The sequence below is a fragment of the Mastigoproctus giganteus genome, chromosome 5 (genome assembly GCF_048544385.1).
Source record: "Mastigoproctus giganteus isolate SK-2022 chromosome 5, ASM4854438v1, whole genome shotgun sequence".
Classification (NCBI taxonomy): domain Eukaryota; kingdom Metazoa; phylum Arthropoda; class Arachnida; order Uropygi; family Thelyphonidae; genus Mastigoproctus; species Mastigoproctus giganteus.
In genome coordinates, this window is record NC_143579.1 from 196939639 (window position 1) to 196955126 (window position 15488).

A 15488-nucleotide genomic window follows, 5' to 3' on the forward strand; every position below is an offset into this window, starting at 1 on the left:
TTGAAGAACTAACGATACTGAATCATCAGGTGATTTTATGTGAATTTCTGTGCGGATTTCAAGAATTTATGTGAGTTTTTAAATTCTTACATATGTTAGCGTTGTGCCTGTATGCAGTGCGTATGCATAGAGCCAATATGGCCGCCTTCACGATCGTTAATATGGCTGCCAGACACGTTGTTCATTTCACACTCGTGGATTTCAGTTTAAAGTGTTTTTCTCATCAAAAGTATATACAGTGATTCCTCAACTCCAGTGGACTCTCAAGGTGAGAAACTTTCTGTGCTTTGTTGGGAATTTGGCTGGTTAGAAGCGTCACTATTTGTATTCTTTGTGCCAGACCGCATGGTCACCATGTGGCTGACATTTGGGATATAGAGAGGCAACCGACATAACGCGGTCGCCACGCTTCTATCGAGCAACTTGACTGGGGAGGTGACCCAAGCCTAGTAACCTCGGACTGTGACCTAGTCCCAAATTTTCAGCGATCTTCGTACTCTTCATTTTAAGGAACAGTGACCAAAACGGTTCCCCCCCCCCTCCATTACCACAGACTTACAATGGTGAAATGTCATCTTTTCCCGATGCGCCAAATAACTTTTTAGTATTACCAGAAACTTCGCCGACCCTAAAAACCGCAAAGAAAGTGACCCCGCTCTCCTAGGAGTATTTCTGTACCGAGCTGTTTTCTCCCCCCCCCCACAATCTAACTGGGGGCACAAACCAAACTTCAACGGCTTACTGCAAGCCAACTAATATACCCACAAACTTGTGGCTGACATCATCCGCCAGCAAAATCCAAGCCCTAGCAAACACTATCAACAAAATCCCGCTAATTCGGACGACCCCGTTAATCCGAATTTTGTAGACATGGACGGGGAAACAGACAAAATGAAGGACACACAGCAACCTAATCAATGCGACTACATCCAGATAACCGCAGAGCAATCAGAGGATTTGGAGGACACTCGCCCGGGGGCCCCTCTCAACCAAACGGAAGAATGTCAAACGAATGGCACCAAAATCAGAACAACGTGAAACGCGGTCTCAGACTGAAGCGAGAGACCAATTACACAACACAACCTCACAGAAGGACCAGAACGACGAAAAGCAACAGGACTCACTACTTGACCCTGCTCTCCCAGAGGGTACTGTCTACCAGAAGTCTCTCTTCCTAAAGATGGCCCTCGAAAACTTATTCAAGGACCACTCAAACAGAGTATCCACAGGCCTTAGGGCCCAAATAGTTACGATCTTCCATAAAATGGAAACGATACTCCTAGACACTCATGTCGAATGTGAAAGAGCGACCTCGCGACTACAAGCATACATGGAATGTGGGGCAAACCAAATGCCACAGCGCGCCTCCACATACGCTCAAGCGCTGAGGACCAGAACCCAGGAACCACCAGAGACGACACTCCAATCGGCATCCAGACGGAAGACACTACTCCCAAGGCCGAATTTGGTCATCCTCAGACCAACTTCCACAGAGGAGCACACCTCCAGCGAAGCAGTCAAAACCACAGTAATGACAAAACTAGCAGAGGATCTCAAGACCACAAAAATTAAATCAGTACGGAAAACGCGCAACACAGGCATAATAATCGAAACGCATACGCAGGAAGATGCCCAAAAAATAATAGCCAATCCGAGAATACAAACTCTTGGCCTGGAGGCCGCGCCCCCCCAAAAAAGAGGGCCTAGCATAATTATATTCAACACGGACAAAGACCTCACACCAACAGCTCTTCGAGAAGAACTGTATATGAGAAACCTCCAGCAAGAACACCCGGAGGTAGATCCAGCATCACTTATAAATCCGAGGTATCAAACCAAATCCCGAATAGGTAGCGCCACAAACTGGGTGGTTGAGCTTTCGCCTGCGGCCTGGAATACTATAAATAAACACAACAGAGTGTTCATAAACTGGGGCAGTCATCGCTACAATGAACATGTGACAGTCCCCAAATGCTTCCGGTGTGGCCGCTTCGGACACACCACCCACACATGCGCCCAAACGCAACCAACATGTGGGCACTGTGCTGAAGTAGGACACGAATTTAAGACATGCCCTAAAAGAGAGGATCCACCAACATGTGCAAACTGCAAGGCGCACAAAATCCAGGCAGACCATTCAATCCGTGACAACAAGTGCCCTGTATACATAAAGGCCAAGGGAGTATACCAAACAAGACTCGACTATGGAAGCACGCCCTAAACAGTATAACCAACTAAAAGTTCACTTCACACAGCTCAACGCGCAAAGGTCTAGGGCGGTTGCCGCCCAGTTGGTAAAAAAGGCCAGCGAAGAAAATGTCGACATTATGCTCGTGCAAGAGCCGTATACACACAGCAAAAAGGTCAGGGGATACCCCATGCAATACAAGATTGTGCATACTGATGCTGAAACCCCGTGGGCAGCCATCCTAGTTAGAAATCCGGATTACACAGTGACTAAACTATCAAACTACTGCCTCCCCTGGGCTGCGTGTGCCCACATAGTCACCGCACTAGGGGAATTTTATGCTGTCTCAATATACAGTCGACCGGGGGAAGATATCCTCCCAACAATTAACTACCTACAGACCATGCACACAGAATTTCCGAACGCCAAAATAATTGTAGGCGCAGACGTAAACTGCCGCTCACCGGCATGGTATAGCGAAACCCCAGGACGGAGAGGCGTTGTGAACGGGCAGCATCTGGAAGAGTACCTCACAAACAGTTGCTATAATATACTTAACCAGCCAAACAACCTCCCAACATTCTCCAGTACTATGTGGGAGACAACAATTGATGTCACCCTTGCCACAAGATCCGTCACTGATCACATCACAGCCTGGACAGTAACGGAAAACTGGACAACATCGGACCACAGAGCAATAACCTTCCAACTAAACCGAACAATAGCCAGAAGCACAACACCCAGACAAATACAGCACAGATACGCCATAGGAAAAGCAGACTGGCCCAAATTCCAACAAACCATACGGGTGGCCGCCCACACATTCAATACAGAAGAGACAACCCCAGACCAACACCAGGCAAAACTGGTGAGACTTATCACAGAAGCGGCGGACAAATCTATCAAAAGAAAGAAACCATCTCCGGGGGCGGTACCCTGGTGGAACCCTGAGCTTCAGCAACTAAGGCAGGTAGCAAACACCTGTCGGAAAAAATTCCAGCGGGCTAGACGTGATTGGCCTACTGCAGAAGTAGAGGCGCTCCGGGAACGATACCGCACTGCAAGGAATCAATACACAGCAAAAATCAGAGAAAGAAAACAGCGTACATGGGAACACCTAGTTTCCACGACAGGAAATGACAACCCCTGGGGAGTGGTCTATCGGGTGACTACAAATAGGCTTCCCAGAGGCGAGGTACTCCCAGCAATGAGGAAACCGCAAGGGGGGTTCACAAAGACGTGGCACGAAACTGTCAACAATATTTTGGATGCTATGTTTCTGCAGCACACTGATCCCGCTACGCCAGAACAAGTACTGCTCTGCCAACAGAACAGGATATACACAACCCAGCAAATTGAGGAACCTTTCACCAAGATTGAGTTGGAGATCGCGGCGGCCAAGCTGAGAAACAAAACGTCCCCAGGCGAAGATCTCCTAGAGCCAGAGATCATCAAGAAAGCAGTGGACACTATCCCGGAGGAAATACTGAAACTATACAATAAATGCCTCAAAGAAGGCTACTTCCCGTGCAGTTGGAGGGTGGCGACGCTCCGGCTAATCTTGAAGAATCCCACGAAGAGGCAGGACCTCCCAGGGTCCTATCGCCCGATAGCGCTCCTGACAGTTCTCAGCAAGCTTCTTGAACATCTCCTGCGAAACAGGATAGAGAAGCACTATAGAAACGCAGGCCTAGAGTCACCCAAACAATTTGGATTTCGAAAAGGATACTCCACCACCGATGCCCTACGCAGCATCATCAACGCTGCAACAGAAACAGACCGCAAATACTTTCTTGCCATCGCGGTTGACTTTGCCGGGGCGTTTGACACCCTCTGGTGGCCAAGCGTCCTCAGCAGGCTCCGTGAGGCCAAACTCCCAAGTAATCTCTACAATTGCATCAGCAGTTACCTATGCGACAGGTCAGTAAAAGTCACTGCTCCTTACTGTACAATAACCAGACGCATCTACAGAGGATGCCCACAGGGCTCCGTCCTGGGCCCACTGCTCTGGAACGTGGTCCTGGACGGATTCCTCAACCTCAACCTCGGAAATGCAACCTCCCATGCGTATGCGGATGACCTTGTCCTGACACTGGCAGAAAACTCCAGGGCACAGCTGGAAAACACAGCAAACCGGGCGCTCGCCACTCTACAACAATAGGCTGACGAAAATAACCTGAAGATATCATCCACTAAGACAAGCTCCATCCTACTTCGGGGAACCCTGGACACCAGGAGACCCCCCCAAATAAAAGTACAAGGAACCACCGTCAAGCTGACCACAGAAATGAAATTTCTTGGGGTTGTCCTTGATAGAAACCTATCCTTCACTCCCCACCTTAACTATCTCAGAAACAAAATCAGAAATTACTCGTCACTATTTGCAAGAATCACCCGCAAGGACTGGGGCATAAAGAAGAAAACCCTTGCTCTTTTTCACAAAACTGTGTTCCTGCCAGTCATCCTCTATGCCTCGGGTGTCTGGTACAAGAAAGCAACCACTGCAACTAATAAAAGAAAACTAGAAACCATACAGAGGTACATCTTACTGACTATCTCACGAGCTTGCAAAACAGTGAGTACACACGCGCTTCAGGTGCTCACGGGTGCCCTCCCCTTGGACCTGGAAGTGATACGCAGTGGACTCCTCTACAGCCTTTCCAGAGGCATTCCGGATACCTGCCTAAATTTCACATTAAATGTAGCCATCGAACCGAAAATAGAGAAAAGAAGACTAACTGTATATCTTCAGCAAACCTGGCAAACACGGTGGCAAAACTCAACAAAAGGGCAAATAACGCGAAAATTCCTCCCAACTGTCTCGGCCGTATACCCAAAATACCCAAGCTGGCTCTCCCCAGGATTGCTGGTCACGTACCTCCTAACTGGCCACGGCGCCATCAGATTCAAACTAATGACCTTTGGACTGAGCAACACTGCCCTCTGTCATTGTGGCTTAGTGGAAACGTGGGAGCATTTAATGTACCACTGCAAGCTTTATGAAGACCTCCGATGCCGACTAATTACGGAATTACATTATGTACCAGAGAATCAAGAGGAACGCTTATTGGAGGAAGAGCATAGCTACAAAGCACTGGCAAACTTTGCACAAGATCTTTTTCACAGAAGGTATACTCTTCCGCCCCCACAGCCACAATAGCGTTTCTCAGGCTCACAATATATGACTTTGCAAACAACCATATAAGGTGCACGGACAGTCACCATCAAGACAATCCACAAAGGGATTGCATCCCAGGAAGAAACAGCATTAAAAAAAAAAAAAAAAAAAAACTCGACAAACTCGGATCCAACAAATGGACCCAGGATCCAATAACTAATGACCATGACTCCAGATAGAGACATAAGTACAGACTGGACTAAATACCCACAACTACGGACCTGACTAAGACACCTGTCCTGCTGCCAAGTGACAACCACAGACAGGAACCTACACACGGATGGGACAACAAGGACCTGACTCAAGCAGACATGCAGCCGCCAGGCCATATGGCGACCTGTGCCGGCTCCCTTGCCGGGCACACTTTCCTCCCTTCCCTGGCAGAGGGGGAGGCGACAGCCTTCTTGTTGCCTCCCCCCTGCCATCCCACATCTTTCTCTCTGGTGGGGCATGGGCATGCCCCACTGGCACATGCTGGGGTCGTCTACTCTATTGACCCCAGTCTTTCCTAGCTATTCCCCCCCCAGCCTTCAGTCTCCTCCCCTCTCTATCTCTATGCCAGCGCAAGACCCACACCAAAATTCTAGCTTCTCTAAATTATTTCGCCCTCTCCTCGGCCATTAAATTTTCAAATGCAACACCTTAAAACCGGGAAACATGTATGTGATCAACATACAACGTGCGAATTTTTTTTTTTTTTTTTTTTTTTTAAGGTCCTAGCCACTGAAATCTCAGGAAATTAGGTGGCAGGACCTGCCAGAGTAAATTAATTATAATACTGGTGTACCTGGTCTGCCTCCACGGGGCGAAAGTGGGGCAACGTTGGGCCTCAGTAGGGGTCCAGCGGCTAAATGACCAGATGAACAACGGTACACGACACTACATATGAACAATATCCATACACTTTTAAATCTCTGGCATTTCCAGCAAACTGGCACACCCATCACAATGTAAACAACGCGGAGATGGGGGAAACCCCTGGTGCCGTATGACCCTAAATACACTTTACACTTTACACTATACAGCACTGGGTTCCCTCTACGTGGTGGCTCTATACAGTAGACCGGGACAAGAAATAGAGATCGCCATCAACTACCTACGCTACCTACAGAACATCCTGCCAAACGAAAGAATCATAATAGGCGCGGATGTAAACTGCCGCTCCCCGCTATGGTATAGCGCTACAGATGATAGAAAAGGGACAGCAAACGGACAGCAGCTTGAGAATTACCTGACAGGATCACAGTTAGCGGTCCTAAACCAGCCACACCAGTTACCGACATTCTGTAACACCCTCTGGGAGGCCACAATCGACATATCCTTAGCCACTAGGAACCTGGCGAACCACGTGGCCGACTGGAGGGTGGAGGAAGCCTGGACCACCTCGGATCACCGAGTTATAACTTGCACAATAACAAGAACAATGACAAGAGCAACAACAATCAACCAACGATGCCATAGATATGCAGTTGCCAAAGCGGACTGGCCGCTATTCAAAGAACTACTAACCACAGCGATCAACAGTAACCCACTAACCCTGAACCCATTGAACAGCCCAGACGACCTGCAGAAAGTTACTACGGAACTGATGACAACTATCAGTAACCAAGCAATAAGAAAAAAACACCCCCAACTGGGGGCAGTACCCTGGTGGACTCGAGAAATTGCCATGCTCCGGCGGCAAACGATAAAAGCAAGGAAGGACTTTCAGAGGGCCCGCAGATCATGGCCTGCAAACGAAGTCGAAGTCCTGAGACAACAATATAGGGAGATAAGAAACCGCTATACTGATGCCATTAAGAAGAGCAAAAGACGCTCTTGGGAGCTCTTAGTATCCACAGAAGGAAACACTAACCCCTGGGGCCTAGTCTATAAGGTAACCACCAACAAAATGCCCAGAGGGGAGGTGAATGCCACAACCAGGACCCGGCAGGGAAACCTTACCACGACCTGGGAGCAGTCGATGGACAATATACTGGACACAATCTACCAGAAACCAACGATGCCGATACTAACAGCACAGAGAGAAATATGCGAGAGCAATGCCAGTTACACCAATCAGGCAATGGAGCCCCCCTTTACCAATGACGAGCTCAGCGTGGCAGCTAGTCGAGTAAGAAGCAAGAAATGCCCAGGTCTCGACATGATTGAGCCGGAAATCTTAAAGAAAACTGTTGAATACGCACCGTACCTATTGCTTACCTTATACAACAGATGCCTGGAAGCCGGCCACTTTCCAAAGGCATGGAAAACGGCCAACTTAAAACTAATTCCAAAAAAAACCCAAAAAAACCCAGAAAGCCCAGATGCATATCGACCCATCGCACTGCTCTCGGTGGTAAGTAAAGTATTCGAAAGACTACTTCACAGAAGAATAATTGCTCACTACGGAAAAGCTGGACTCCATGCCGCGAATCAGTATGGCTTCAAGCCAGGGACCTCGACAGTGGACGCACTGGGAAACCTACTCAGGACGGTACAAGAATGTAGAAACAAGTACCTGCTTCTCATCTCGGTTGACTTTGCTGGGGCGTTTGACTCACTTTGGTGGCCAAGCGTCCTGGCGAGGTTGAGGGAGGCACGGGTGCCAACAAACCTATTCAAGGTCATGGAAAACTATTTATCACATAGAAGAGTGGAGATCAATGTAGAATACCATAAGGTCACAAGAGAAGTACACAGAGGCTGTCCGCAGGGGTCGGTGCTGGGACCACTCCTGTGGAATATGGTGTTAGATGAGTTCTTAGTGATGGATCTGGGACCCGTCAGGACACAAGCATTCGCTGATGATCTGATATTGACCGTGGGAGCGGATTCCCGGGCCCAGTTGGAAACCCACGCAAACCAAGCACTGCAGCAACTCCAGCAATGGGCCGCAAAACACCAGCTAACAATTTCACCCACAAAGACCTCTTCAATCCTGCTTAAAGGAACCCTGCAATTGCGACGACCACCGCAAATAAAAATTAACAATGTCACCATTAAGTTTGTAAACCAACTTAAGTACCTAGGCGTGGTGCTGGACAACAACCTCTCGTTCCAGCTGCACCTAAAGTACATAAGAAAAAAAATCAGGAGCTATTCTGCACTGGTAGCCAGAGTTACTAGGAAAGATTACAGGACAACGTTTCTCCCAGCAATTACTTACGCCTCAGCAATTTGGTTCCCAAAAACTGCACTGGCAGTGAATAGAAGAATTCTGGACATGATCCAAAGGACCATACTCTTAACTACGACGCGTGCGTGTAGTACAGTGAGTACTCCAGCACTACAGGTACTCGCTGGAGCGCTTCCTTTGGACCTGGAGGTCGTTCGCACAGGTCTGCTATACTTGCTATCCAGGGGAGTGGCGGCCACACATCTGGACTACACAACTGACCCAGCGAACAACCTAAAAACGGAAAAAACTAGATTACAGAACCACCTGCTAAAATTATGGCAGAGAAGATGGACGGAGACCACCAAGGGTGAGATAACCAGAAGATATCTACCTGACCTCCAGAAAATCTACCCAAAACAGCCGACCTGGTACTTCCCAGGGTACCATTTGACATCTCTAATAACAGGACACGGACCCTACAATGAGAAGCTGCACGGATTCGGACTCACTGAGGACCCAAACTGTACGTGCGGGGAGACAGAAAGCTGGAATCACATAGTGTACGAGTGCCCACAATATGAAGACCTCAGAGGAGTACTTATAACAAAAATAAGATACCTACCAAAAGGATTGGAATCCCATTTCATAGATACTGAGGATGAATATAGAGCATTATCCCAGTTCGCACAAGACCTCTTCATCAGGAGAAGGACATTAATCACCATCTACAATGACTGACATCAAGTACCACTATTGAGACACCAGCCAGCACAATGTAAAGGCTGCAACTAAAGATGAGGGACACAAGCACAAGGACGGAGCTTGCCCCATGAATAAAGAAACTTGAAACAATAGCTGCCAATAGCCATATGGCGATCTGAAGAGGGCACTCTAGCCTCCTTCACCTTTAAACCTACTTCCCTGGGGGGAGGGGGGACATTTTCGTCCTCCTCTCCTCTCCACCCTATATCTTCTACTCTGGTGGGACATGGGCATGTCCCACTGAAAACTGGGGCTACCTACTCTATTGGCCCCATATTTCTGTCTTTCTCCCCCCAGCCTTCTGCCTCCCCCCCTCTCTATCTATAAGCTAGCGAAAGCCCTACCCAAAAACCTAACATATCTAAATTACCTTACGCCCATAACTTGGCCTAGCAAAACTAAGCGATTCTACCCCTACGTCGACGCGTTTCTGTCTCTTTTTTTTTCTTTTTTTTTTTTTTTTTTTTAAGGTCCTAGCCGCCGAAATCTCAGGAAATTAAGTGGCAGGACCTGCCAGAGTGAAACAGACTACTGGGTTCCTGGTCTGCCTCCACGGGGCGTAAGTGGGGCAACGTTGGGCCTCAGTAGGGGCCCAGCGGCTAAATGACCAGATGAACAACGGTACAAGGCATCACACATATACAAAGTCCATACACTTTTAAATCTCTGGCTTTTCCAGTCAACTGGTTCACCCACAATGTAAACTACGCGGAGATGGGGGGAACCCCTTGTGCCGTTTGACCCTAAATACACTTACACTTACATAACACAGTGGCCTTTTCCACACCGTGTGGAAAAGGCCTGGATTCGAATCCCGTTAATAACATGAGGATCTTTTACAGTTTTTTTTTTTTTTTTTTCCCACACCACGGTACAAAACCAAATATCCCATCCCGCACTTGGTACTAGTACCCATCACGGGACGGAAAAAAAGTTAATAATAATCTATATTGTTGTTTGTAAGACATTGTAAAGGATCTTTTAGCAGTTAATTTTTAGCTAAGGAGGGGGAAAAATCGGTCTCGGGCGAGGGAAAATCCCGGGTTTTTTCATCCAGTAAATACACAAACCGATTAAAGAATTAGACATAACATACTACTGGTGAGTTATTTCAGGTTTTTCAGCTAGCAACATGCAAATCGGCTCGTGAAAACAAACTCTGTTCAGACATAATATACAATGGCACAATACGGTGTAAGTCGCTGATGCGCCTAAAAACAGTCCCAATATGGCCTAAGTAGCTCTGGTGCCAGAAAACACCACCACAACAACAAAACAGCGCCTAATAACAACAAACCACGCTATATAATCTAATAACAACAAACCACGCTATATGAGCTTCGGTTCGGTAACCTTAAAATTGAAAATGCTACGCACTCACTGACATTAAAGTTTTCCAAATTTTAACTGGTACACCGTATATCCCACTTTTATGTGGTACGCAGTCTACTGATCTCTGCAATTAACCATTACTTTCCCAGGGAGCTCAATACGCGTTGGAGAATAATATCTTATACAATCTGCAAAAAACTAGAAGAAAATTTTCTTATGTTTGTTCTGTAGGGCTCGTTTGTAATATGAACGAATGTCACTGGCTCCTGGATTCATAGTTGTACACTACGAGCGTGGGAGTGAAGTTGTAATCAGCCCAATATCGATTATATTAATTCACTTAATAGAGCTACTATTATTTTCAGTCATATATCTATATACCTTTCTTCTCTCACAGAGCGACCAAAAGACAATAAGTATTAACATTCGGCATGACGGATATTCAGATGCTTCCATACCCAATTTGGATTTTATCAAGATTTCTGCAGTGGAATCTCAACCTAAAGGTATCACAGTAGATGGCGAGAAACTTCAGACAGAGAAATGGAATTATCTTTCGGATAAAAAGGTATATAAGCAAAAATGTTGACTAATTTAAAAATTAAAACAATGGAAATTCAAAAATATCATGTTATATGATAAATACTTAGTGTTACGGTTAAGATACGTAATTACGTGTTTAAAAGTTATTCACTAAATCAATCAGCCCATGCTTTAAAATGAGCAAATCAACGAAAATAATTTAAAATTTTATGTGAGAAAAATTATATTTATTAAAGCAATAACTATGGGTTGCTATACACAAATAAATACAGTCTTTTAAGAATATAAACCAAATCAGATAACATTACAATGTCATTTCATTTTATCTTCCAACCTATTTCTCTCTCAGCTGCTAAAGTCTAAGCCAGTGTTTTTCAATCAGTGGAACACTTGTTGAAAAACACTAGCTGAAATGTTCTACCAAAAGTTACCACTTGGCTACAATTCCATAATTTGATGTATTTTAAAACGGAAAGAAAATATATTTAATATACCTGTTCGATATTTATACTAAAAACAAATTCTTTGATGTAATTAATTTGAATATTTTTTTTTCTAGTCATGAAGCACAGGTTTTTTAGCTCAAAGTACATGAACGAAATAGAGTTGATGCAGATTTGGTGTAATGCTAATTTCTTACCCATTCGAAAATGTTCCGTTACTTTAAAAAGGTTGAAAAATACTGGTCTCAACTATTATCACCATTAGAAATGTAGTCGACAAGTAGCTCACAGATTTCCGGCATTCTACCTGGGAAGTTGGTTAATAGACCGAAAGCAATATTTAGAACCCGCAGTCTAATATTTTCTTATTCTAAGGAATTTAAATATAATTATTAATAAATGTCATGTCTGTAAATCTTTAACGTAGAGCAGCTTCCGAACGCAAGTCCATCTTTGCCTTGTAACTCTGTGCCATGAACAGTACATACTAATGCCAATCGATGTGTTTCTGAGTAAAGTAAAGTGAGTTATGTTGAGATTTTATATGACTGGCCACTTTTCAACCAGGAAGCAGTAAACAATTTTTTTAAGAACTACCAAACTTGTCTTCCTCATCCTCCTTTTCTTATCATTTTTGATAACTAAGACAATGCAACACAAAAAAAAAAAAAAAAAAGAAAGAAAGAAAACAAAGGTAAGGCCGCCGTAGCCTAGTGGTCAGGCGCGCGGGTGCATAAATACACGTGCCTTGAGTGACCGGGGTTCAAGCCCGTGACTGTTGAATACGGTGCTGTTTCTTGTATTCTGTCTATCTTGTGAACTCCTCTGACCGTTTGGTCGTCCCGGAGTATAAACAGAATATTTATTTAAATAATAATAATTAAACTAAAGTAAAAAATTATAAAACAATAAAAATTGCTCCTTTCTGATTCCCGATATTGCCACGAGGAGGCAGGCCACATGTCACTTACTGATTGTAGAACAATAATAATTCTGCAAACTGCTATGGCCTAGAAGGCAACAAAGTGCAACATCTCCAAAAACTGCTTGCCACCAGAGTCCAACCTGGTGGAAACAAAACAGATATCTCGAAGGAGAATCCACCCCCACAAAAAAAAAATAATAATAATGAAAATATTAAAAAATAAAGGAAAAAATACAGAGAATCGTGGATCACATGACGTTAATCAGAGAATGAGCCCAAGAACAGCTAAAGTATCACTAGCTTCAGATTTGTATTTGAGGGTTCTATACATTACTTCGCTTGTTTATATGAGGTATGGCAATAAAATTCGCGGACTGGTACTGTTGTGATCATGTTCGACGAGTTGGAAAAATAAATGTAAGTGTATATATGTATGTATATTGTAGTGTTTTCAAACGTCCTCCAATGGATGAGGGTACAGAAACTGTCCATTCGGCTGACAGGTTGTAAGTAACAACCAGTTTCGTTAGTAGCATAACCTTCCGTGTCATTTAAATTATAATATATCTAAATTACCACTCTTATACCACGTGGAGTTTTAATATATTTTATTTCGATGTTGCCTAAACTAATATACATTAAGTAACGTTTCAGGTATCTTGCCGATACCCATCATCAGACCTTGCTGCTGACCGAATCCTCCTGCCTAAAATTCAGTTCAGACCTAAAATTCGGTCAGCAGCAAGGTTTGATGATGAGTATCGAAAAGATACCTGGAACGTTACTCAATGTATATTAGTTTAGATAACACCTAAATAAAATATATTAAAACTCCACGTGGTATAAGAGTGGTAATTTAGATATATTATAATTTAAATGGATAGAAACCACGTAACGTCTTTCCCTAACCATATTACAACTTCCGTGTCAATATTTTGCAGTGAAGCAAATAACGAATCTGCAACAGAACAATATGAAATATTAAAAACTGTTTATGCTGATGAAACGTTAAGTCGTACCAGTGTGTTTGGATGGTATAAGTGGTTCGAAGACGGACGTGAGGAAGTTTGCAATGATCCAAGAAGTAGACGTTTCTCAAAATGTCCTCTCGAAATGTGGACAAAGTTGCAAAAGTTCGGGAAATTGTGGCAAGGAATGGTTGTTCAACCGTAAGAATAATTTCTGATGAGTTGGATATGAATAAGGAGACGATTCCTCAAACTCTGCATGATGATTTAGTAAAAATGAAGTTCTGTGCAAAATTTGTGCTGCACAGCCTCACAGAGGAACAGAAGCAACGAACAGTGTCTGTCATCATGCGAAGACTTCATCCAGACTTGTCAAGACAATTCTAATTTCCTAAACTGTATTGTCACTGGAGATGGGTGTTCGGTTCTTCAGTACGACCCAGAGACGAGGCATCAGAGCATGCAACGAACTTCAAAATCGTCACCAAAGCCCAAAAAGTTTCGGGATCAAGACAATTCTGATAATTTGTTTCGACAAATGGTGTGATTCACAAGAAATTTTTACCTGAAGGTGGGAAGTCGATGCTGCGTTCTACGTACAGGTGCTTCGAAGAATACTGAAGTGCATTTCCCGGGTGAGGATCGCAATTTCGAGAGAAAGGCAGCTGGTTCCTGCCGCACAACAATGCCCCCGCTCGTTCCGCTTTTGTGAAAACATTTCTGACGAAACTCGACTCCTAGATGGATTTTCATGAAATTTTATATTTAGCTCTTTTAGAAAAACTGTTAAGCCATCCCAAATTTCATCAAAATAGGCCCAATAGGAATTCAGCAATTATTGTTTCTTTACTTGTTTTTTTTTTTTTTTTTTTCATACATATTACATAGGCTATCCATATGCCGTACGTTGTAGCTGATACATTTGTATATTATGTTTGTTTCCATGAGCTGGTTGGAGGAATGAAATGACAATGTGACGGATGCGCAGAAACGAATTTTTTTTCGGTTTGCGTATAAAATTCGTTGCTTTTCGCTCTTTTTTTATCATAAATTATGAATTACTACTATTTGATACGCGCCAAATGTAAAACACCACGCAGATTAACCCTTTTTTTTTTGTTGCTTTTCATTTTGTTTTAATTTCTATTCCATTCATTACTTTTAAATTTTTTATCCGATATTCTGTCTCCATCATTAGCATGTTATCAATTTTTACAGACATAAACTTAAAAGAACAAAGCTTGACGCTGCATAAATATTTTTAAGTTTCTTTTCACAAATTTAATTACTTTTAAAATAAAAAAACCTATAATTTTACCTAAATATTATCTAAACTGCCTAAACATTTTCTCCTCGTGTTATAATCATTTTTATGCATATAATTTATTATATGCATTTATTTTATATGCATTATATGCATTTATTTTATGCATATATTTTATTATATGCATCATTTTTATGCATATAATCAATCAGTATTTTTGGAAATGAAAACGAAGATAGAAAACAAAATATACATTTTTAATAAAAAAAAATATATATATGTATCTATTTTAGATATGCATTTTGGAAAACTATTTTTTGTAATATTAACTTTTAATTGGAACTTAAATCTTTACGAATTTTTTTCATTCGTCATCTAAATAACATACATCTATTTACAGGTTCTGCAAATGGAGTCACTGTCGCTCAGAGTTAACACGCAACATAAGATTTCTATTCAAGATTGACCAACTGGCTGAAAGGAAGAAATCTCCCATAGTCAAAACAATCCCTCATTCACTGAAATGTTTATCTATAAGAATTCTAATTTCTTGTAACTTAATTAAATTTAAAGACATAGTTGTCAAATTTAATGGAAAAATTTTGCGAAAATAAGAACACCAACGAGTAATCAAATTAAATTAACACTTTTATAACACGTGCAAAACAATGTAGCTGACTGCAACAAGTTATGCTTATAAAGCGCTATTGCTACCTACAGCCAAATTATAATTAAACATTAAGCAAACTGAAGAATATGATAGGAAGTTAAATTAATCAACAAGA

At 43.1% G+C, this 15488-nt stretch overlaps 1 protein-coding gene across 1 annotated transcript in view; it reads left to right on the forward strand.

The window, feature by feature from the left end:
• Positions 1–15229, forward strand: part of LOC150085976 (lysosomal alpha-glucosidase-like) — a 140631-nt gene extending 125402 nt beyond the window's left edge. Inside the window, exons 21-22 of the mRNA XM_090373628.1 lie at positions 10958–11128; positions 15104–15229. Of these exons, the coding sequence (XP_090229754.1) occupies positions 10958–11128; positions 15104–15169 (237 nt within the window). The 3' untranslated portion in view covers positions 15170–15229. The remainder of the gene's footprint in view (positions 1–10957; positions 11129–15103) is intronic.
• The last annotated feature ends 259 nt before the right edge of the window (positions 15230–15488 follow it).